The sequence below is a fragment of the Vigna radiata genome, chromosome 5 (genome assembly GCF_000741045.1).
Source record: "Vigna radiata var. radiata cultivar VC1973A chromosome 5, Vradiata_ver6, whole genome shotgun sequence".
Classification (NCBI taxonomy): Eukaryota; Viridiplantae; Streptophyta; class Magnoliopsida; order Fabales; family Fabaceae; genus Vigna; species Vigna radiata.
Window position 1 is genome coordinate 21,467,109 of NC_028355.1, and position 24,113 is coordinate 21,491,221.

General features: G+C 31.5%; 3 protein-coding genes across 8 annotated transcripts; 2 read left to right on the top strand and 1 right to left on the bottom strand.

The window, feature by feature from the left end:
- The first annotated feature begins 37 nt into the window (after positions 1-37).
- On the top strand, positions 38-1,246 carry LOC106761620 (probable E3 ubiquitin-protein ligase LUL3). The gene is made up of 4 exons (XM_014645186.2): positions 38-292; positions 385-451; positions 541-874; positions 952-1,246. Exons 1-4 carry the CDS (start codon positions 89-91, stop codon positions 1,028-1,030), a joined length of 684 nt encoding a protein of 227 aa, XP_014500672.1. The 5' UTR covers positions 38-88; the 3' UTR covers positions 1,031-1,246.
- Positions 1,247-13,198: 11,952 nt separating this feature from the next.
- On the bottom strand, positions 13,199-14,255 carry LOC106761363 (transcription factor MYB44). The gene has a single exon (XM_014644911.2). It carries the CDS (start codon positions 14,117-14,119, stop codon positions 13,352-13,354), a length of 768 nt encoding a protein of 255 aa, XP_014500397.1. The 5' UTR covers positions 14,120-14,255; the 3' UTR covers positions 13,199-13,351.
- Positions 14,256-15,646: 1,391 nt separating this feature from the next.
- Positions 15,647-21,560, top strand: LOC106760008 (probable carbohydrate esterase At4g34215). Of its 6 annotated transcripts, none has more exons than XM_022780961.1 (5): positions 15,647-16,006; positions 16,146-16,339; positions 16,814-16,949; positions 19,042-19,726; positions 21,081-21,558. In XM_022780961.1, the coding sequence occupies exons 4-5, from the start codon at positions 19,046-19,048 to the stop codon at positions 21,402-21,404; spliced, it is 1,005 nt and encodes a 334-aa protein (XP_022636682.1). In that variant the 5' UTR covers positions 15,647-16,006; positions 16,146-16,339; positions 16,814-16,949; positions 19,042-19,045; the 3' UTR covers positions 21,405-21,558. The 6 variants fall into 6 exon arrangements, 4 of the variants coding, with proteins under 4 accessions (XP_022636682.1, XP_022636683.1, XP_014498935.1 ...); XM_022780962.1 differs by having other exon boundaries at positions 16,146-16,335; XM_014643449.2 differs by having other exon boundaries at positions 16,146-16,331.
- Positions 21,561-24,113: the final 2,553 nt, after the last annotated feature.

Sequence of the window (24,113 nt, forward strand, 5' to 3'; positions counted from 1 at the left end):
ATCTTTTATTTGCTAAGTATATGGAAATTTTGAAAGAGGCAGGGCATTTTGATTTTTGTGGACATTACTAGGTAAAGAAGCTGAATACATGGTCGGGGAAGATGATAGATACCAAATTGGAGTTCTAAACATGAATGCAAAGAACATAATCTTGACTATGGAAGTTAATGTTTCAGCAAAGGTATATGATACCACCAAAGCCAAGAAGATGTGCTCCACTGAAAATGGACCTTGTAGAATCAGTTTTTTCTTCCCAGATACTCATTATGTTATTCTTACGGCAGCCAACAATGTAAGGCACAAGAAAACTTGTCTCACTCATTTAACTTTGGAGATCTTCACCGAAGTAATTCAACAATACATTGTTACATCGATTGGTTACAGGGAAATGGGGTAACGTATGTTGAAATTTCTTTAGTGGCCCGTGTGGTTGTCTACGTATTAATTCTAGGTACAATGATTAAAGTTTCTGTTCTGAAGCCTTTGGTTGAACTATATATATACATTTTGTTGCTAAAGATGACGCATTTTTGCGTGTAGGAGTTACTGCGATTGTTGTTTATCTGATTCTGAAAATCCTTGGAGTTTATGATGATGCTGAGCAGCATAGTCAAGTTACAATCGATGTTACATACAGAACAAGTAATGTGGTTGCAGCACAGGCCGAAACTGAGCCATTGATGCGAGTGGAGGAAAATCGAATGTCATATGGAACAAATGCAAAAGATGATAAACAAAATTCAGGAGCATATAGTAGCTCTTCATCAGAGGAGTTATATGATGAAAAATTATGTTGCATTTGTTATGATGAACAACGCAACAGCTTCTTTGTTCCTTGTGGACACTGTGCCACTTGCTATGACTGCGCACAGAGGTACTCACTACTGAATACTTTCACAGGCTTCAGTTTATACAAATTTCAGAAGATTCACATTTGAGTGCATTTTGCAGGATTGTCGATGAGGAGAGCAAAGTATGTCCTATATGCCGAAGGCTTATTCACAAAGTACGAAGATTGTTTCACATTTAGGCTCACAGACATGTGTCTTGTAGTGATGTGATTTGAGGGATCATGTAGATAGCTGGGAAAATTTGGTTGGGAATTAGACTTTGGGTGTGGGTTTTGTGAAGAGATTGAATGATGTTATTTTCTATTTTTTTGCGTGAAGCTGCCCGGGAAATGGGTAACTATCATTTCGGCATATACTTCGGCTAACTAAGCAACCAAAAAAATAGACTTTTCTTATATATTCTTTTCATATGTTCGGCACAAGTTCACACAGATAAATTTGTTCTTACCCGTAACTGACACTTATATTGAACAATGCTTTTTAACTATTTACAAAGTATGAATATTGTTACAATTATGAAAGAAAAAGTATACTTTTATTCCATTAAAGTATTTAAAAGCATTTTTATAAAAGAAGTTGCTGAGAATAATGGAACTCCAAGTCATTTCTAAGACAGATTTTTGTTCGGATTTGGCATCAGCTCAGTATTCCCTGCGAACTAATATCATGTTTAGTATGCAGCAATTCATCGGTGAGGGCACGAATTTATCTATATCGAGCATGTTATAGCTTATTCCATCATAAAAAGCTTTTTTCAATTTCCCCAAACATCATTTTATTTTAAAACCAAAGTCTGTCACTTTGTATAGAAATATTCTACCCTCTGATATAGTCCTGGCCCTTGAAGTCATTTTGCGTTGAAAGTTGTATACTCACCCTTCCATGATGTCCTGATACTTTAACTAAAAGAAATTAACATATTCCTCTAATAGGCTGTTAAGCTGAAATTTACCAAAATCTATTACCCTTGTATGAGCTTGTAGCCACAGCCAAGAGATAAATAGTGATAGGAAATGAGTGATTATAACATGTTTCGAATTAAGGATAGAAAGTTCAGACCTATATAAGCGTGGAATTTTAATCTACAATCTTCAAAGAAATATTCCCAATATAAAGAATAAAGAATGCCGAGTGGTTTGCCAAAAGGGTCTACAAAGGAGACTGGTTGTGTGGCTTCAAATGGTGCTGCAACTGTTCACATGAACTATTGCATGCCAATTTTTCACTTCAGTCGTTCTTTCCTCTTTCATTGACTCTCAGATCAGAGTAACCCAATTCTGGTGAAGATTTTCTGAACTTGCAGCTGAATAAAAGCACGGGTACATAACAGAGAATCGGAAAAGGGAGCCAGTGAAAGTGTATGAGGATGGTCCCACTTGGTTTTTTTTCAACAAAATCTGATGGCTGTTGTTGTGGCTGCAGATGCTACAATACAAGCTACAAACAAAACCGCCAAAATCAAAGCTTTATATGTAATTGCATCCTGCAGCACTTTATGGGTTCGAATTGGACTTAACGATCTTCTTCCATAAAGAGCATCTATTCTATGGATTATTGTTGAGACACAAGTTTCAGATAACCATAAGATGCTGAGTATCAACTAGGTAAGGCTATGTTTTCTGTTCATCACACTGTTTACCTTTTGGAATTGTTTTAAACAGTATTGTTGTAAGAGACAACACTACAATACAGTGCCAGCATATTTTGGCTCCCCAATGTTATATCTAATCAACTAAGACGATGATATTTTGATAACACTTTTTTGATAATTTTTTTATAACATCATCATTTTATTGATTTATTTAAATTTATGTTTAAAAAAATATTTTAAACAGATCAATCATGTCACGTTATCAAAAATTTGTTAAAAAAGTATTTATAAAAGAAGTTTTTCCAAACTAAAATTACTCCAATAAATTTTTAAATTAGAAATAGTTAATGTGTGTATAATTTAGCCAATTTACTGTTTTTTCTATATTTTTAATGAATATTTTCTTTTAATTATTTTTTCTATTTATGAAATTCAAATTCGAGAACTTACTTTAAAAAATTAGGTTTAATTAGTTTTTTTATGTCATTTATTTGTTCGTTTCAATTCGTTGTACTTTTAATAAATGTTTCAAATTAATTATTCATTATTTACTTGGTTTCATTTTTTTTCTAAAAATAGACTTAAAATGGCGATATTAATTAATTATAACAGTTTTAAACTGTCATTACTAATTGGCCACGATATTCTTTCATTGACAATACCACTAATTAAGACTACTAATTCAATTTACACGATAGGTACAGGATTGTGTTGATTTTAAGAGATTATAAGACCAAATTTCATTTATTTGAAATTAAAATCAATTTAAACCAATGATGTAAAATATAACAAAAATTATAAATAAGTAATGGAAAAAATAAGCTAATTAACTAACACAATGAAGTCTGATATTACGTTATCTAAATATAATATGATCGTTTGGTTTTCCTTTAAGCAAAGAAAAAATTCATGATTTATGATTTATTTAGGTAGTAACGTTTTAAGTTTTACTTTTAATGAGAAAAATGATAAAACAATAAATTCCCTGTACATGATTTCTATATAATTCAACAGAAATGATGGAAATAAAATTACTAAATTTTATATAAAAAAAGAGTACATAAGTGGCAATTTCAAAATAGTAGATGATGAAAATTTTTACATTAATAAGATATGACTTAGTGGTTAATTTGGAAGGGAAAGTAAGTTTTCTGAATGGTTGTGGATTCAACATTTTCCATTAACATTTGAAAGTTATAATATTTGGTGAGTTTAAAAGAGGTAAGAAAGAATTACTTGAAAGAGAGAAAGAGGATGTAATGTTCTTAAAAAAGTTAAATGGGTCAATCTCATTTACACGAGTTCGAATCCTCACGTAGGATTGAACCAATGTTGAGTCGGGTTGACTCACCAACTCACCTATAATCTTTAAATTATATTAAAAGAATGAAAATCATAAACTTAAGTATTTGTATTGTGGATTTATCTATTCAAGACTCTTATAAATAGATAAATAAGTGACAACAATTATTTGATGTTATATAGTAATTTGTTTTGTATTTTTATGTTTTTGAACTGTATCTAGAGTTTAACCTGATTTTGGATTCTATTGTCTTTTTTTTTTTAATTTGGATTGTATATAGAGTTTAAGATCATGTTTAATTATATTTAGATTAAAATTTATTTAAATTTCAATCATAAAAAACTTATTATTTTTTTTAGGATTGAAGAAAGAAAAAATTGTAATTAAACAAGTCAATAAGTCAATCTGTTTAATCCATAATAAGGTTCAAATTTTTTGGATTCCATAATAAGTTAATTGAATTAGATTCATTCATTAAATGATTAACCTATAGTCGGATTAAACTAAACCAGATAACCTATTTTCACAATACTAAATAAATGTGAGAATAATGTATAAATAAAAATTCAAATAATATCCATAGAAACATTTTTTTTGTCATTCTTACTTCTGATTTTATAATATATGAATGTGATTATACTAATTAAAACAAAACTCTTATATGAAAAATTATTATACGAAAAGAAACAAAAAAAGAAAAAAATAAGTTAATTTTTCTATATAATAAAATTAAATTATTCATAAATTAATTTGTAAAAATTTATCTATATAATTTTTAAAAAAAATATTCATAAATTAGTAAATAATTTTTTGTCTCTAAATAAATTTTACGAATGTATATGATTTATTAATTGAAAAGGTATTTGGATTTAAAATAAGCTTTTTGTTTTGGGTCACCTCATATTACTATTACTCTAAGTAAAAAGTAAAAAAGAAAAGACAAGTAAAAGTTTACAAAATTAATATATATGAATTTTAATGTTCTCTTTATATACAAGTCTCTTTACCTTTCTAACCTTTTTTCTAATTAAAATTAATATAAAAAAATGCATGAGAATAAACTTAACAAATACATTAAACATTGTCTTTCATAAACTACATCAAATGTTCCTTCACATGGGGGCGCCATGCTTTATAAAATAAAAACAGAAGTTATTAAATAAACTGAATTCATCTTCTATAATATTTGACATTTTACAGAGTATTTTACGTTGTTACTTTAAATGTAAAATTATGAAATTATAAGTTTCAAAAAGATAAAATTTTAAATGTAATTATTGATTCTAGCTTTAAACGAAAATGGTTCTAAACATAAAATCATATTCTCCTTAAATCTTAACTTTATCCAAATATTTATATAATTCAATAATTGAGGTAAAAAAATAATTAAAATACAGGTAACTCTTTTAATTCTTCAACTACCTTGTTAAACTTTCTATTTAAGAACTCTAATATTATTTAAATAAAGTTAAAATAAGAATATTTATTAAGTATCTACATAATAATCTTCTATTAGTCATGAATTGAACAGGAACCATTCAACAATGAAACAATTTATAAATTGATCAGTCGGATCACAAATAAGATTAGTTATTGAAATAATTAAATTAATTTTGTAAATTAGATAATTAGTGTATGAGTCGTAATTACACTAATTTAATTAGAAATTCATCACGAAAACCTATAAATAAATGTTGGAATGTTTTCTGCAAATGATATCCAAATAGACCTAACAATGCAAGAATAATTAAATACCGAACTGTGACATAAGCTCAAAGTTAGAAGATAATATGTATAAAAAGACTTGAACTCAGCTCCATAGGTCAAAAAAAAAAGTATATTATATAATTTCTTTAACACATACCACCCATTATAGTTATTTTTAAGATTCAACGTTATTAGATGTAGATGTTTATTTATTCTCCACTAAAACTTTCAAAAATCACTTTAGAGTTTCTTAATGTTTTTTATGTACTGTAAATTTATGCATGCGGAAGTTATATTCACACCATGGAACGTGTGATGGTGATTATAGTTTGTTCCTTAAAATGAACAATGGAAATAATGCGAATTTTCTAATTCCAAGTCAATAACTATTTTAAGCTAAATAAAGTTTCTCTTGATTATGGAAGTACTTATTGTATTTATAAATAAAATAGTTACATATCATTTATTTTTTAAATAAGAAAATATTTCGGTTACAAAAAAATAATAATAGTAAAATACAATAATAATAATAATAATTAATTATATAATATTTTTTAGATTATATCATTTGTTAATAAAATCGTAACTAATCACATAATGGGCCTAGGCGAAATTTATATTTTGGATTCATAATTTCATATCCACCTTTAGACGTCTCATTTCTCTTTTTGTATTGGGTTAGGTCCCGAATAACCGAAATAATATTATGCAAACACTGTAAAAATTATATTAATTAAAAAAACACTCATGAATTATAAGGAAACAAAATAAGAAAATATTCAAATTTATAATTTAATAAGTTAGACATTATCATCAATTTATAATTTTGAAAACAATTCAACATTAAATTATAAATTATTTTATTATTAAGTAATATTATTAAAAGTCAATTTGTACTTTTTTTTTTATCAATAACATACTAAATTGATTTTTCATTCTTTCGTAAGGTAAATTTATCATTTTTCCTTTAAAAAAAATACAATTTTCATTCCACGTGATTTAACATTTATCATAGGTAAAACAATTAGTTTTAAGTTCATGACGAAAGTTTTACTATATTTTATTGTTTTCTAGTAAATAAATTAATTTGTACCGATATCTTTTATCTTGGTATTAAATTTGTTATTGCTCTTTATGTCACACCCCATTAATTCCCTTTTTTACTGGGGGGACAGGCATCGCGTTTTTTGACTTTTCCCATGTGAGTGAGAGACAAAGAGTGTAACTCATTTAATTTCCTGTCCTCGTGAACCGTGTGACAGCAAAAGAAAATGAGAATTTTCAAATAGTGGAAGACATGTGGCACGCAGGGAGTGAACCAAGCGTCCTTTTTGGAGGCCATATTTAAAGTTGGTTTTTGAAAATTGGAACCACTTTTCTGCATGCCCACTTCGTCTTCTACCTCTAGAAACCACCATTTTCTCATCTTTCTCTCTAGAAACCACAAACTTCTCTCTAAAATTCTGACCACTTCCTTTATTCCGATCAGCTTACTCCTTTCAGAATAGTTCTTCCCGGTGCCAAGCTCTTTCGCTTGCACCGATCATATTTTCAATTGGACAACTTTGGACTTTTGGGAAGCCATAGAAGTAGTGTTGTCAAGGACTTAGAAGCTTAGTGGGATTTAGAGGTAAGGGAAACTTATAAATTTAATGAAGATTTTGTATGTTTTATGAGTATATGATTGATGATTGTATGATTGGAAATTAAATGTGGAAGTATGATCTTGCTGTTTGAATAATGCATGTCTGATATTGGTATGAAATTACTTATAAAGTTAAGTAACTTAGTGAAATGTTGAATCTGTAGCCAAGGGTCATTAGGACCGTTCGGTTTTCCCTAAAACGATCGGTATGGATTGTATTCCCTTGTAGGAATCAGTTGAAGACTGATCGGTCTTGTACAAACTAAGTTGAAACCTAAATACCTTGCTTAGTTAGTTATTCAGAATGAATTACTCATTAAAGAGTGGTTGGTCTTATACCGAGCGTTCGACCCTTGACGTACTCGGTCATAGATTGAGTACTCGGTCTCATATTAATTGTAAATTTTTATAATAGCGTTCGGTCTTACACATATGATATTCATTGTTGAGTGCTCGGTCTTGAAGAGTGTTCGGTCTTGAGAAGTGCTCGGTCATAGACTAGCACTCCAGTCCTTGTAGTTCTCGGTCTCACATTAATATTAATTCCTTGGAAAAGTGTTTGGTCTTATACTGACACTTGATTTTTCAAAGAGTGTTCGGTCTTGTACTAACACTCGCTTTATTGAAGAGAACTCCTTTTGATCACAAAAGCATTCGGCTAAAGGTTAAATTGATATTCGGTTTTTCTTACAAAGTTAATCATGTTGTCGATAATTTGGACATTCTCGTGAATTAATTATATTTCTTGGTTTTAAATAGTACTCGGTTACCTTCTGTATTGATCGTTCGGTGATAACTCCCAAGTTTTTCCTATTTTTTTAGTCTTAGAAGTTGATTTTAGTACATTTTAGTTTATAATTTTCTAGAATTAGATTAGTTTTTCAATTTTTCTTTAATTTTAGAGTTTTGTTAAAAGAGTGATAATTTCTTGTTTTTAGTTAAATAAAATAGGTTTTTAAATAAATAGACTGTTTTACTTTCTAGAAAAATATTTAGAAAATAAAAAAATAAATTATTTTTGTTATAAGTTTTTACTTTTTACTGATTAAACCTTCTTAAACTTCTTTCTTTTTGCAGTGGTGTCCTTGGTCTCTATGAGTCATTTTGAATTGAAGCTGATTGGATTGAAATTAGGCCAGCATAGAGAACTTTTGGGCTGCACTTGGAAGGAGTAGGCTGAAATAAAGTTGAAGCTGTGTGAAGAAGGAATTCTGCTGCACTCATATGGATTGGTCGTGGTTGAAGATTGTTGAAAGGGTGTTGTTCTCTACACCTCCCCAAATGGGACCTGTATCTCCCCGTTAATTTAATTTATTTCAAAAATATTCTACACCTTCCCGCTATTTTTTTTATTCCAAAAATACCCTACACCTTCCCACTATCCTTAACAATCTTTCTCTTTCTCTCTCTATATTAATGGAGCATTTACATGGCTCATTAATGGAGCATTTACATGACTTAAATTTGAATATATTTTCTTAAATAATTTTGATTCAATCTTATTTTCGTTGTTGAATATATTTTTTTCCTTTCAACTTACTTAATAAATGTTAAAATTTTGTTCTAAATTTCTAGAAAAATGTTTATATACATGTATCTTTTTATATCTATAATTTTTAACATTATATTATGTTTTAACTCACAGACATGTTTGACTCAAATAACTTGAATAAAATATTTAATTTATTAGATAAATAATATAAAAATATTATTAAATACTTAAAATATAAAAAAAGTTATTTGTTAAAGATTTAGAATTTATTTAGTTCTTTCGTCATTATAAAGTTAGTATATAATAATAATAATATATCATTATTTACTATTAATATTATTATGTTTATTATTTTGTATTTGCATCTAACTTTTAATTTTATAAAATGGAAATGGTAGAAGTACTATTGAATTTTATATTTTGTAGTATGTTACAAATTCAAATCTGAGTCACATGAATGCTCCATTAATGTAGAGAGAGAAAAAGAGAAAGATTGTTAAGGATGGTAGGGGTAAAGGGTATTTTTGGAATAAAGAAAATAGTGGGGAGGTGTAGGGAGCAACACCCTTGTTGAAATGATGGTATTGGCCAGCGCTGGAAGAATAATGAAGCAAAGTTGGGCTGAAAGGAATGGAATAAAGCCATTTTGGGTAGTAGATTAAATGAAATGCTGCATTGAGGCAAAGTCAGAGGGGCTTCTATTTTTTTCCTATTGTGCATAGAGAAGCTCGAGTCATTTGAGGCTTTCTCCCAACTCCATCATTTGGGGCTAAGGTTCTTACGAAAAGGGAGTTTTAGAGCCCAAAGCATAAGCGAGCTCAGTGGATCAAAAAGGGAGCTTGATTAGAGACTCACTGCCCAAAGAAAGACAACCTAGAAGCTTGATCGGTCAGAATGAAGGTTGAAGGCACGTGCTAAGCTTGAACGGTTTGAGAACCTGGTCAAAATTAGTTGAAGGATGCTCCAGAATATTCCAAGTTTGTTTTTAGTTCTTCTCTCCTTTCCCTCTTTTCTTTTCTTTTCTGTTTTACGATTACCCTATAAAAAAGGGAGGTTTTGTAACTTTGTAAAGTACGTGCACTGGGTGACAGACGGTGTGCTTAGGCTAGGTTTTTTTATTTCTCATGCTTTAGAGTAGATTCCTTTACAACTTTCATAGTATAGGAACTTTGATTTCTTTGCTGGAGTTTTTGGGGCTTTCCATTGGGTGACTGGCAGTGGGATTCTGGGATTCTGGTATTGTGTAATTCTTCTTTAGCTTTCAATAAAGAAATTTTATGTTTCAGTGTTCGGTCCAATTTACATTTGATTGTCATTTACTTTAATTGATTCCATTTTTGTTTCTCTAATTGCACTGTTATTGATTTTACCCTTTGATAATTGTTTCTGAGTTTGATGAGTTTTCCATATTTTAGAGTAAATGTTTTTATTCGGTTTCTTGTTGATTTTAGAATAGTTTTATGACACTTTTGTTGATTTCTATGACACGTTTCTGAATTGTATAAATACTGGGTTGATAAAATGAGTGAGAGTCACCGTTTCAAGTTCTGAAACATGGACTCAAAGACCCTATAATGGGCTTTCTTTTACAGTTCGTGAGAGTGACTGAGACCCATTTTGTCATTTCAATGTTCGTTAATTCTGGAAAATGTTTTTAATTGAATTCTTTATATGCATTTTTCTTCTTACTTAGTTGGTTTAATAGAAGAATAGTTTTAGGACAGTTGCTTTAATCCTGTTTTAATATTGTTGTTTCAATTAGGATTTTATTTTCAGATTTAGTATCATTACAGTTCTTTAGTAGAATTAGGATCATTTTCATGTTTCAGTTCTTTCATTAGTATTTTTTTCTTTCTTCTTTTTATAACAGAATAGTAGTGTAACTTTAGGCTCTTGCTCATTAGGTTTTACATACTCTTTCTTCATTGCATTTTGACTCATAACAGTAGGTAATATTTTCTTTTATTTCATCATTTAGATAGGTTTAATCATGCATTTAGTTTCTTTTGTTTTTAATTTCATTTTATTTCCCCACCTAGTTTTAGATAGTTTTAGTAATTAAATAATTAGGCTATAATTCTACAATTCTATCTTAATAAGTACCAAGTCCTTGGATTAGACCCTAGGTTACCCCTATACTACATTAGTGGGGAATTTAGGTTTGTTGAGATTTTAGGCGACAAAAATCCTTTCAACATTCGGTCACTCCCTAAAGTATATTTATACATTCATCTTCTTCTCGGTATTTGACCGTTCGGTCACCTACTATACTACCTTTGATATCAAGCCTTTTTCGTTCGGTCTTTTATATAAGGTACCTTTTAAAGAGTTGTTCACATATGAAATGGTGTTCTAAATTTGAAATATATGGATTGAGAAAGGATATGCACGGTTTAAGGGAATTCCAATGAGGAATGTCTCGTGATGGACATTGATTGGTAAAGTATGACTATGGTCAGACTCAGGTTCCGTTCTATCCTGATATTTCGTGATTACACTTTCTCATGTAGAGAAAGGTAACTCATGCGTGGAAATGGCAGGAGGTCCTTTAGCCTCAGGATATTTCTATACCGAGGTGGTTTCACTGGGCTAACCTCAGGTGGCGGTCTGTTGAGTGAATCCCAGCCAGGTCCACCCGGGTGCAAAGAGCGTCGAGCTACATGGTCATACCGTCTGAACAGTGACATTAGTAATCGGTCATGTTGAGGTTACCGTTCGGTCTTTGATTGATATACTTGTGTTATAATAGCATGCTTGAAATCTTGATGTATGTGGATCATTTGTATGTTTTAAATGTATGGAAAATGATTGATTAAATTTACATAAACTTACCCTTATTTTCCTATCTTGTCTATGTTTGTCATTCGGTCTTAACCGTTCGGTTATTCTCTTCACTACAATGATCATCCTTTTGGGTGTGAGCAGAGGGTGATCGCGAAGATACTTTGGAGGATGCCCTGCTGATTGATCAACCTATAGATGCTACACCTGAGAGCTGTGTAGGACCGTCCGGTCCTTAGTTAGATTTTTCTTTTTCAACTCGTGTATATAACCGTTCGGTTTAGGGTTTTGTAAAACCATTCGGTGTAGTTTCCTTTTTGATGTACCGATCGGTCTTGAACTAATGTTATGACTGTTCGATCTTAATTTGTAAATTGTAATCAAACATCTTGTTTAATGTACCATTTTTAATTCTATATGATATTTCTTATTTCTTCCTCTATTTTATACTTATTTCTTACTGTTTTCTATAATTATTATATTAACTCATAGAATAAATTATAGCTTTTGTTACCGGAACGTTACACTTTTAGCTATTCTATTTATCCCTTTTATTAGTTACAAATATGCATCTTTTTCAAGATTTCACCGTTTCCTATGATAGAAAAGTATTGGATTTCTATAATATAAAAGCATTTTATCTTCCAAAAACAATAGAATAGAGTATGACGAAGCATTTTCCCAATAGTTTTTGGCAAGAAAATAACAGCAGATATCATGGAAAACTAGCAGTAATTATGATGGTTTCATTCAATAAAATAGACATGCATGCAAAATTTTATTATTTACATTTAATTGTCTATTAGTATGCTCTGTAATTTTTTTAATTATTTGAACAATAAACATATTTGTACCTACTGTTTATAAAGATTATTATAAATTTATATACAATTTTTGTTGCCAAAAAAAAGTTTAACAGTATGGAGAACTGCTTAGATTTTCGTAGTTAACCTCATTAGTCCATATAGTATAAAGGATAGTATTACCTTAGACATTACTACTTGGTGAATAATAGTGCCAGAGTAATATTTTTTTTTTTAAATAATTACTTCAAGATTGATATTGAATCGTTATCATTACATATTATTGACATTGCAGTACAAGTTTGAAATTTGAATTCCTAAATAATTTGTAAATGACATGTTTATTATTATTATTATACAAAAATTTAAACATAATTTGGATGGCAAACGAACAGGAAAATTATTATTTGTTTGGAGGAAACAAATTTTATAGATTAATATATTTTTACAAAGAATCTAAAACTAAATATTTTATCGCACCATAATTTAAAAAAAGAAAACATTAGAAATTTATAAGAGTTATCCACTTAATCTATAGAATTTAATTTATTTTTTTTTACACTCCTTCCTGTTTCAAATTTATATTTATTTTTTATCAGGCAAGATTAAAAAAATTATTTTTCAACAATATCTATCAATAATAACATAAGTTTTTTTTTTAAAAAAAAAGTAGAGTTATTAATCCCTTCCCATATAGGTTGACACTCTCTTATATGTTTGCTTAATCTAGTAATACTATTATATTTTCTCAAACTAGAACTAAAATGTTATGTATGGTTCTTTTCTGTCAATTGAGATTTTTCTTGTATTTAATATTTTTAAGATGAAGTAGATTCATATTCACTGAAACTGAATATTTGAAAAATTAAATACTTTAAAGTTAAACCAATACAAAATTGGCTGACAATTCTTTTTATGAAAAATAAGGCACAAGTACAGATGAAAATAGAAAAATTTTTAGTTTAACGAAAAAAAGTTAACAAACTATCATATGAATAGACTAACATTATAGGTAAATTGTGCTATGTTAAGAAATCTTTTGAATACAAGAAAATAAAGTTTTGAAATATCATAAATGTCTTCTTTATCCAAACCAAAATTTACGATTCATAATGATAAAAAGTAATTTAAAAAAAAAATAAAAAAACAGGAATGAGTTGTAGAACATTTTACCTAACTCAACCTCTTTCCCTCAATGTATTCGACCTTTCCGAGTTTCTAATGCCATCCGTTTGGGTAAACACCTCTCTACGTTCCAATCCAGACATGTAATTCCATACTTCCACTCGTATCATATCTTGCATCACCTTCAACAACTCTTTGCTCCACAACTGCTCCGAATCACCATTCCTGGGCTTCTCCTTCATCACAGGCCCAGCCCCCGGCCCATTCTTCGGTCCTGGTAGAGACAGACTCAATGAGGTCGCGATATCATTTCCGGAAGAAGACGCAGTTGCACCCAGCTTCACGCTTACGCTCCCTGCCAGAGCTTCGTAAAGTGGGATCGGAGTCGTAGCGGGTAAACCCGAATCGCTCAAATCGGATCCGGATGGGCTATCCGAACCAGTGGCGACTCTTTTCGGAGGCCTAGGGTCGGAGGGAGGTTCGGAGCATTTCCTCTTTAGAGTCGAATTCCAATGGTTCTTGATGGAGTTGTCGGTGCGGCCGTTGAGGAGGCGAGCGATGGTGGCCCACTTGTTCCCGAACCTGGCGTGCGCCTTCATGATCATTTCGTCTTCCTCCGCCGTAAAAGGCCGGCGCTGGACCTCTGGAGACAGCTGATTGCACCACCGCAACCGGCACGATTTCCCAGATCGACCCGGAATGGATTTGCTTACGAGGGACCAGTTTCTGGGCCCGTAAGTCTGAACCAATTTCCGCAAGGCTTCGTCTTCTTCGGGACTCCATGGCCCTTTTATCCGATCCATTTCCTTCGCCGAAGCCATGGAGTTAATAATTTTTCAGCTCTATGGGAAGGGGACAAAGGAGGTTGGCAGAGCGAGAGGAAGGTAATATATATAGAGAGAGAGAGACGGGGAAAAGAAAAAAATGAGAAAGTGATAAGGATGAGTTGTGGAACCGGTGGAGATAACCCGTTACAGCAGTTAGGAGCGGTGTGTTTATCCTGCGAGGTAGTTACTAGCATACAGCTGTCAAACTGACACCTGTCCAATGAGAAATTGTCGTTGCTACACGTATGTATGTGTCCCTCACTCACGCTCTGGGTGCGCCCATTATGGCTGCGGTTGAGTCCCCCAACAGATTTACAAATCAAACACTCCCATCTCTCTCGTCGTTGCTCTGTGTCAACCCTAATTTTTTGTGATGCGTGTTTGGTACCAAATCCTAGCCAACTCAACTAACGGATATATAACTTCCTCTGCTTCCTAAAAGTTAGCGGCTTTCAAGGTTTCACTTACCCACCCGTCTACAATTCAAATAAATATCTAACTTGTTCCGTGAAAATAAATATGATTTATAAGTATGAAATGCTGTTTTTAAACATGACTCATTGAATTATCAACTTCTTTTTCTTCCATCAGTTAGACTCTTAATATCTCTTGGCAGTTTAAGTTTCGTATAAAAACGCTTTTCATTCTTCCATAACTCCCCTGAATATATAAAGTCTTCCTCATTGTCATCCTATTCTCTAGACGCCATTTTCCTACTTTGATCTTTAAATATTATTAGATAGCTATAAATACACACAACTAGTTTAACAACAAAACTATATTTACTTCAAATCCACTAAAACCAAACATATACTAATATATAGGCATCATAACATGATCAATTTAGTGGCAAAATGAACACACACACGTATATAATATTATGCCAAAGTCTTGTTCCTTGATCGTGCGAGTTCGTTTTTTATTTATAGAAAAATGTCAGCTCGATTTTTTAACATTTGTTAACGAAAAAAAATTTTAATAATTTTTTTTGACAAATTTTTTATAATATTTATAGGATGATTTGTAATTGGTTCAATAAATGTAAACGGTTGTCAAGATATAGCGTTAATTTGAGATCGTTCTCAGTCTTCTTATAATCGGTTCAGTCCAATCCCGTAGCTCGATTCTTGGCCCAAAATAAAAGGCCATACCTCACTTAGCTCCACAAATTAGATTTTGAATTTGACTTCATATCTAAGTTGATTAAATACGTCAAACTAAATCCTTTTAAATCGGTCATCCTGAAGTCGTCTATATTCTACTTTATTCAAATTATTCAACCTCAAGAGTACAAGAAAACATAATATTGAGCAATGAGTCAATCAAATAAAAAGTAATAAAATTTATTAATTACGTCGATTTGGACGCTTAAATCAACACAAATATTATATGCATGTACAGAATAGAAAATAATATATTTTTGTCAATGAAACCGACGCAAGATAAAAAAATAAGAGATTATATTATAAAATATTGTACGTGTTGCGATCCTAAAAATTAATCTTTTCGAAAGTAAGTGTCAGTTGTGCGACCCATGAGGTAAATGGTATTTGAGATGAGGAGATTAGAAATACAAAATCCAATTAATAATGTTGAATTGAAACTCTATTAATGTTACGCGCCCATCTTTCCGGGTTCGCGAGGCCTCAAGATTTTTCCCTTTTTTGTTAAAACCCTAATAGGATTTTTCTCTAAGAATCATGGAGCCCCAATCTAAAATTTCGAAGGTCGTCCATGAAGGAGAGTTATTCAAAACTGTTCGAAGGACACTTCAGAAGCTCTACAACTTGAAATTGCTGATTATTGAGAAACCATGAAGCTCGTGAGGAGGCGATACAAGTGGTGGCTGGTGTGAAACTAAACCTCTGGTTGCCTTAAAAGGTAAGTTGACTCTGAGTTCAAAGATTACTAAACTGTATTCCATTTTCTATTTTGATGTTTTTTGTATTTTGTTTCATTTGTTGACACTTTATGACGTTGAGTACGTGGAGAAGATTGAGTTGTTTTTTGGAAATTTTAGATGCAAGAAACGCCGCATCGAACAAGAGGCAGCGGCGAGGTCGCCGGCTCTGGCGCTCGTTGTAAAACTTGTTGATGGTTACCTTCCGATGCGAATCTCAAGCCGGAGAAATTCTACAATTTCGCCACCTCTTCCACGTATCTGCCTTTGGCACGTCTGGTATCCATTCCTTTGGCACATGTCATGGTGTGTGGGTATCCTCCTTTCTTTTGGATCTATACGATTTTACCCCATTTTTATTTCGTCACTATGTAATGATTGAAATTTCATATTCTTGTCTTTGTCTCTTGTCTATTATTGATAAAGGTCTTCGTGATAATATCAAAGTAATTTTTTTTTTCTCATATTATTCAAGTTTGCTGTAGCTGTGTGCCAGATGTATAATTTTCTTATGTTATGGCTCGTAAATGATGAAAAGTTCATTCCTTTTCTTGGTCAACATCTTTACTTTGTTTCTTTTTCTTGTAAATAATGAGAGAAATATACTATTCTCATTGTTGTTGTGATATTTACTTTTACATTCTTGAAGGTTGTCGATGGCACCACGAATTGCCTGTACCATCTATTAGTTTGTAAAATCAACCACGAATTGCATGTACTATATCTATTAGTTTGTAAGATCAAGTCGTTCAACTTACAAAAGAAAATATAAATTTGGTTGTATTCAGAGAGACTTGGGAGCAGTGGGGAAGCAGTTGCTGATCTGAAATAACTATTCTCTCTTGCTGAAAAATTGGTTTTTCAAATGGCTTCAATTTGATGCATCACTTCTTCGAGATCTTGCTTACTACACTGATACTTGAGGTCAGAATTTCATGGTTATTACCAAATAGATGTTGAAATTTACATCAGTTTAAACTATGAGTTAGGACCGTTTTTTACCAAATAGATATTTTAAACCCTTTGATGCTTAATGTCACTGGAATATAATTTATGATTAATGGTTTGTGTAACAACATTTTGTAATAATTGACATTAACAAATAGCAACTGGTGCAATAGCATTCAATGCGTTAGAGATCCTTTCTGTGGGACACTACAAAATTTGACATATTACAACATTCACTAGTTATGATTTCAATTGTAGAAGAATTTTACTGTAGGAATTAGCAATGCATAGATGGGTGTTGTCTCGAGATTTCTTTGAGTATGAATTTAAGACTAATTGATGCACTTCTAACTCATCTACATATCCCTTGCTATCAAACACCATTCTTACGCCATCTTGTGTTGCTTGTATTACCTTGAGTTCTTATGATTTTTTATATCACCCATTCGGAAACACCAAAAAGAAGAAACTAATCCTATCATTAAAGTTTGTTAACCTGCAAAGCCACACAACTTCCCACAAAAGTAAAAGTTTTTTAGTTTTATGTTAGAACAAACTTGTACATACTGTGCAAAACCTGAATAATTCAGTGAGCTAAATCTGTGTAGAGACCAATTTCCGTCGCTCAAATTCCTTAAGCTGGCGAACAACATATTCATGAGTAGTCTCAACCATGAAAAGCACCTCATATCCCTTCCTTTTAAGCCTTTCCAGGAAGGGGGAGTTCTGAAAATCATTTTCCTTTTCCTAATTCTAATGTAGTTGTGATGACAAAATCCAATTTATAGCCACTTTAATTTGTTTGCAATGTGTAATCACACCATATGATGTTACCAGCGATCCATGATGAGAATAACCACATATCATAGCATTCCATATAACCACATCCTTTTATAATCATAGTATATGAAAAATCAATATTTCCACTCTTGAATTACATATTAATTTTCTGCTTTGTTAATGCTCTGCTTTGCAGCTTCAAATTTATCTTCAAATTCATGATGTTTGAATTGTATGATGTTTGTATTCAGCAGAATTTTGGTCAGAGTTGACTCTGTCGAATTAGAAAAATTTTGATCATGACCGACTCGATCAAATTCAATCAAATTTTAGTCAATATTGTCGAACTTTGCTGAATTTCCATCGAGGTTGATTGCATCAAATTTTGAAGAATTCGAGTCAATGTTGACTTGGTCAAATTCGACCAAATTTAGGTTGTGGTAGAAATGACTAAATTTGGTCAAATTTTGGTTGTGGTTAAGTCGGTCGAATTTCGATTGAGGCTGACTCATTTGATTTTGACCAAATTTTGATTAGAGTTCACTCAACCGAATTTCTTGATCAAATTTGGTCGATTTTTGATCATGGTTGACTCAGTTGAATTTAGACAACTCATTTCTACGACGGTTTGTTTCAAATTTTCATCTAAAATGACTTCGTCTCGACTTTCGACTTGCTATGTTTGTCTTCTTCTTAAGTTTGAGATGACTTAGTTTGGTTTTTGACTCACATTCAATATATTGTTTCTAAGAGTTAATTAAAATATTTTAATGGTACCAAAGACATCTTAATCTTGGTTTTAACCCATTTGAGGGGAATTTAGAGATTGAGATTGTTTTTTAGCCTCTTGTTTCATACCTTCCTAAAACTCGGATTTATTTAAGGGCGTAAAAGGATTGGTCCATTGGTTATTAGTAAAATAGTGAAATAATTTAAACTATTAAAGAATAAGTAGTGTTATTAAAATGACTTAGAATTCATAAGTCAACTTGGTTCACTACAAATTTAAAAAAAATAAAAAATTATATGGATCAATTTTCAACTTAGTTATAAGATTTTTTTTTATTTTAAATTATTTTTAAAGTTTAACATCATTAAATTTATTTAAATTTGAATAAAAAAATTGTAAATTTTTTATTTAAATAAAATTATAATTAAGTAAATTAACGAGTAAAAATAGGTTAAATTCAAAAAAAAAATTTACTTGATAATAAATGAGTCTTCTTAAGTTAACGATACATTGAATTGGACTCATTTTTAACCATCCTAAAAATAAAAATAAGCACAGGCAGATGAAGTGTGGAAAGCAAGCGGGAAACATTATAAATATACTATTGTACAAAGGTGGAGAAAGAGGGCCTCGATCAGACAACATGCCTTCCTTGCCAATGTTGCTACTGTTGCTATTCCTGATTCAACTCCGCCCAGTGAAGCCACAAGGCTACGATAGGAATATATTCATATTAGCGGGTCAAAGCAACATGGCGGGTCGGGGCGGCGTAGTCAACGACACGGCCACCGGGGTAACAACATGGGACGGCGTCGTTCCACCCCAGTGCCATTCCAACCCCTCCATTTTGAAGCTCGACGCGCACCTGGCGTGGGTGGAGGCGCGTGAGCCGCTCCACGCGGACATCGATTATAAGAAGACCAACGGAGTGGGTCCAGGAATGGCATTCGCGAACTCGGTGTTGGAAAAACACCCAGAATTTGGTGTAATCGGTTTGGTCCCATGCGCGATCGGAGGCACCACCATAAGCGAGTGGGAACGTGGAAGAGAGCTTTACAGTGAGACGATAAAGCGTGCGAAGGCATCGGTGCGTGACGGTGGCACCATTCGTGGCTTGCTTTGGTACCAAGGGGAAACCGATACGGTGAACCTACACGATGCACAGTTGTACCAACGACGACTCCACAAGTTCTTCTTGGATGTTCGTGATGATCTGCAGTTTCCATTGCTTCCTATTATCCAGGTTTTTTTTCTTTTTCTTTTTCGATTATTTCTTCAAACCATTACATTACATATTCATTAAATTTTGGTAGATTTGGTTTGGTTTCGCCTTCTGTTAGTTGAATACATGCTTTCAAGACAAAGTAGTTGCTTCTCATATGAACTTTTTCTTCGACTCTTTTAATTCTGAGTGAAGTAATATCCACCATCATTTACGGGTCAAATACAAAAGACTGAGCCGGCCTTTGATAATATTATATTTTTCGTTAGTGATTGGGGCAGAGGAAGCTCCCTTTTCTAGGTAACTTTGGATACCAACTATATGCTCTATTACATTTCAAATCTCGAATATCCCATATATAATCAAATCCTTTTAATATATTTTTTATTATATCACCTATTTTTATCTTCCTTGCTTTTAAATTTTTTTTGTAAATATTCATGTTTAATTATATTTTTTTTATCTAATGTTATCATTATTAGCTGTTTAACCACCCTTCGTAATCTATGCTGAATATTTATTTTGGTAATATATAAATTTAGAAATCCAACCTTTTCAAATACTTTAGTAGCTCAAATAATTTGGATCATAATTTGTTAGACATATTACTTTCTTTAATTATACTTAAAATGTAGACTTGGGGTCATTGTAACGGTAAAATATAGGCATTCAGCATCAATGATGTCGACTTACTCCAACCACGATGACCAGTCAACTAACCCGTTCACCAACCAAAGTTTAGGTCTTTCATTTTAATCTTTAGAATCATTTTTTAATGTGAAACATATAACTATTAACAGTTGTAACTTAATCTTATAGAAATTAATTCTTCCCGTCTTTAAAATAAACACACTTGATTTTGCTAATATACGCCGTATGTTATACGGGTTACACTTTAGAGAATTGAAAAATGAATAATAACTCTTGACCGAGAAATTAAAAATTTAAATTTCAAGAATAACATAATTCATATATACACTCATAAATTTAATTCTTGACATCTTTTAAAGTACAAACTTTACTTTGAAAAATAAAATCATGTAAGATTAATCTCATATAATTTTTACTATATCCAACAAATTTTATTTATATAAATGGTTTCTAATAATTTTGTGGCAATACATCATTAAACAAATTTTATGTATTTTTAGTATATAAATGGTTTCTAGATTTAAAATTTCATTATCCTGTCGAAGAAGAAGAATAAGGTTGAGTTTGCAATATAATAAATGGTTTCGTATAGGAAGATTCCTGTCAATTCAAAATGTAATTACTGCTCTATCAAAACAGGTATCAGTCTCTATTTATAATATTGTGTCCAAATTCAAGAGACACCGGAATGTGATTGGTCCAAATTTTGTGTATGATTTTGTAGGTAGCATTGGCATCTGGATCAGGCCCTTACATAGAGATAGTGAGACAAGCCCAACTGGGCACTGACCTCCTCAACCTGAGGACTGTGGACGCACATGGTTTGCCTCTTCAGCCCGATGGGCTACACCTCTCCACTCCGGCCCAGGCTCATCTTGGACAAATGATGGCTGATGCGTTCCTTCAGTTCGTACCCACTTCAAACATAAATTACAATCTCAGCCCAATTCGTAACGAGGCCATAAGGCTTTACAACTGTGCCTTTTGTGTTTACAAGCTTCCCTTGTTCATAACACTTCCCTCGATTTTGCACAAATCTTTCCTATAGCAGCATTCTTTTGCCATTACCATTTTCACAGTAATAGTTATAACAAAATCATGTAATTACACTTCAACTCACCAAGAAAATTGGAGCATTGTATGAATCATTTAAATTCAACTTAAAGTATGACTTCTTAGTTTACTATAAGAAATTGTCATTCCTATTATCATAAATCATTTATCGTATAATGCAATTAATTACTAAAATCTGAATTCAGAGTATACTCTCACAACATCAATATTACATAAAAGAAACTAACAATTATTGAGTTAAGATAACATTTGTATTATATGATGATCTCATTAGTCATAACTTGAACAATCAATTGTAACTTGAATAGTCAACCATCCAACAACTTGCGAATCACGAGCTCAAATGAATGACCAAATTGTCTCTGGATAGTCACCAGATAAACTAGAGGGTCAACTACCAGCTCAGAGAGCAAGCTAGATATCTCAACGGGTCACCAAACAAACCGACCTATCATACATCAGACTAGATGGTCAATCCCCAATGTGAAAAGAGTAAGCTTGTGAACCCAACAAGTCACCGAATAGATCGGTCAACCATGCATTAGATCGGATAGTCAACCTCCAGCTTGGAGAACGAGCTAGCAAGCCAGACAAATTACCAAACAAACCAGTCAGCCATACATCAGATCAAATAGTTAATCCCCAACTTAGAGAGCAAGCCAACAAGCACGACAAATCACCAAATAGGTTGGTCATGCATCACATCAAATAATGAAACACTGGCTCGAAGAGTAGGTTATTGAACCTAAGTGGTCACCAAATATGTGGGTTGACCATCTATCTGACTAAATTGTCAACCACCAAAAAACAAAACAAGCCATTGAACCCAGACAATCTCTTAACAAACTGTCTGTCCTTGAATTGGACCGATCAGACTAAACAATACCAATGTAGATTAATCTTAAAACTATTTAATTGAAGATTAAAGTATGATTATTCACGTTGTGACCATAATTAGATCAACTTTATTCAAGAGTCGACCATAAAACCTATAAATAAAGGTTTGATGTAAATATGTAAGTTATCTTTATTAACTATTGTATTAATTACTATTTATCAAAAATTAAATTAACTTTCATATCGAAATATCTTCTATAAATATCATTCGATATATTTGGACACAAAAAGAATTAAAAATTTGGTTTTGAAGGAAAAAACATTTTTTCTTCTTATGACACATTTTCTTTAAGAAGACCAAACCCTTATGTTTTTGTTTTAATTCTAATATAATTCATCGGAGCTTAATCTAATATCAATAATTCCAAGTCAATATTAAGGGTTTAGATTGAGTCTATTTACTCCTATTTTTAAACTCGTATATTATATATTAGATGATAAGTTAAAATTAGAATATAAGTTACAAAAGCAATAAATCACATACCAACTCTCGCTCCTTAAATCAATTACCAAAACAATGTCACGAAGAGCCAACACATGAGCTGTGGAGGATGGAATGGTAGAAAAAGGTGTTAATACGAATTAAAATATTTAAAAATAAAATAAAATATATCTAGAAAACGAATAACGAAGACTTATTTAAATTAAGTGAATTAGCTTGATATAAAAAAAAATGGTAGTATATGTGGCAGTTGAGTGCTGATTAAAGAAGAAGAAATCTCCACTGGGTTTGAAGCGATAACTATAAAAGGGAAAAAGTGGGCAAACAGCAACACGGCATCAACGGTCCAAGATATTCTACATTCATACATTTTGAATTTGAAATTGAATTTTAAGAATTATGTGAAATAAAATATACACAGCTGGACAAAATACGTGTTACGGATCATTATTAACAAAAACAAGTAATTTTTTAGGAGTACCCAAGTTTGGCTTTGGACCTTATGAAATCATGATAAACACCATCTTTTCTTATCTTTATTTTTTTTTTATAAAATTTCTTTAGTAAATACTACCTTTGAAACATTATCTTAAGAGAATATAATATTAGACCTACGAAATTCAATTTGGTTTTCAAAACTTGATGATTAATTACTCGGTCGAATCCACAAATAGAAAGGCGTGTGTGTGTATATAAACAATATAACTTCATTTCAGATAAAAAATATATATTATTAGAATTCATCATTTTAGCCCTTTTTTTTAAGGAAATACTCGCATAATCTCATAATTAACAAAACAATTTTCTCCTGAAAAATATTATTTGTACTCCGCACATAGGATTTAGAACAATTTTTAACTTAGCAATTTAATGTAAAAACATATTCTTTTATTTAAAAAATATTTTATTCTGAATGTTGTCACTAAATCTCATTAATTCTACTTTGTAGAGATATCGATATATCAATAGATATAATACTATTACGTGTCTTAACATAATTTAGTTGTGTTGGTTTCATTTAAAGTGAAACCAAAGTTCTTTAAAACTTGGTATCAAAATAAAAATAGTACTTATAAATAAAATTATGCGAAGAAAATGACATAATTGCTGCCCGTATTTACCAAACTCCTTAGATGCAAGATATTTATTATGAAAGTAAGTGTTAATTTTCACATTAACATAACATTAAATATTTTAAACTATGATGAACAAAAATCATAGAAAGATGTAATACTGCTTTTAAAACTATTGTTAGCATTCTGCATTAAAGATACATTAATTATAAGAATAGTTTTGTTTACAAGCAAAAAAGTATTCTTGTACCCATAAAAGAAATAGTTAATG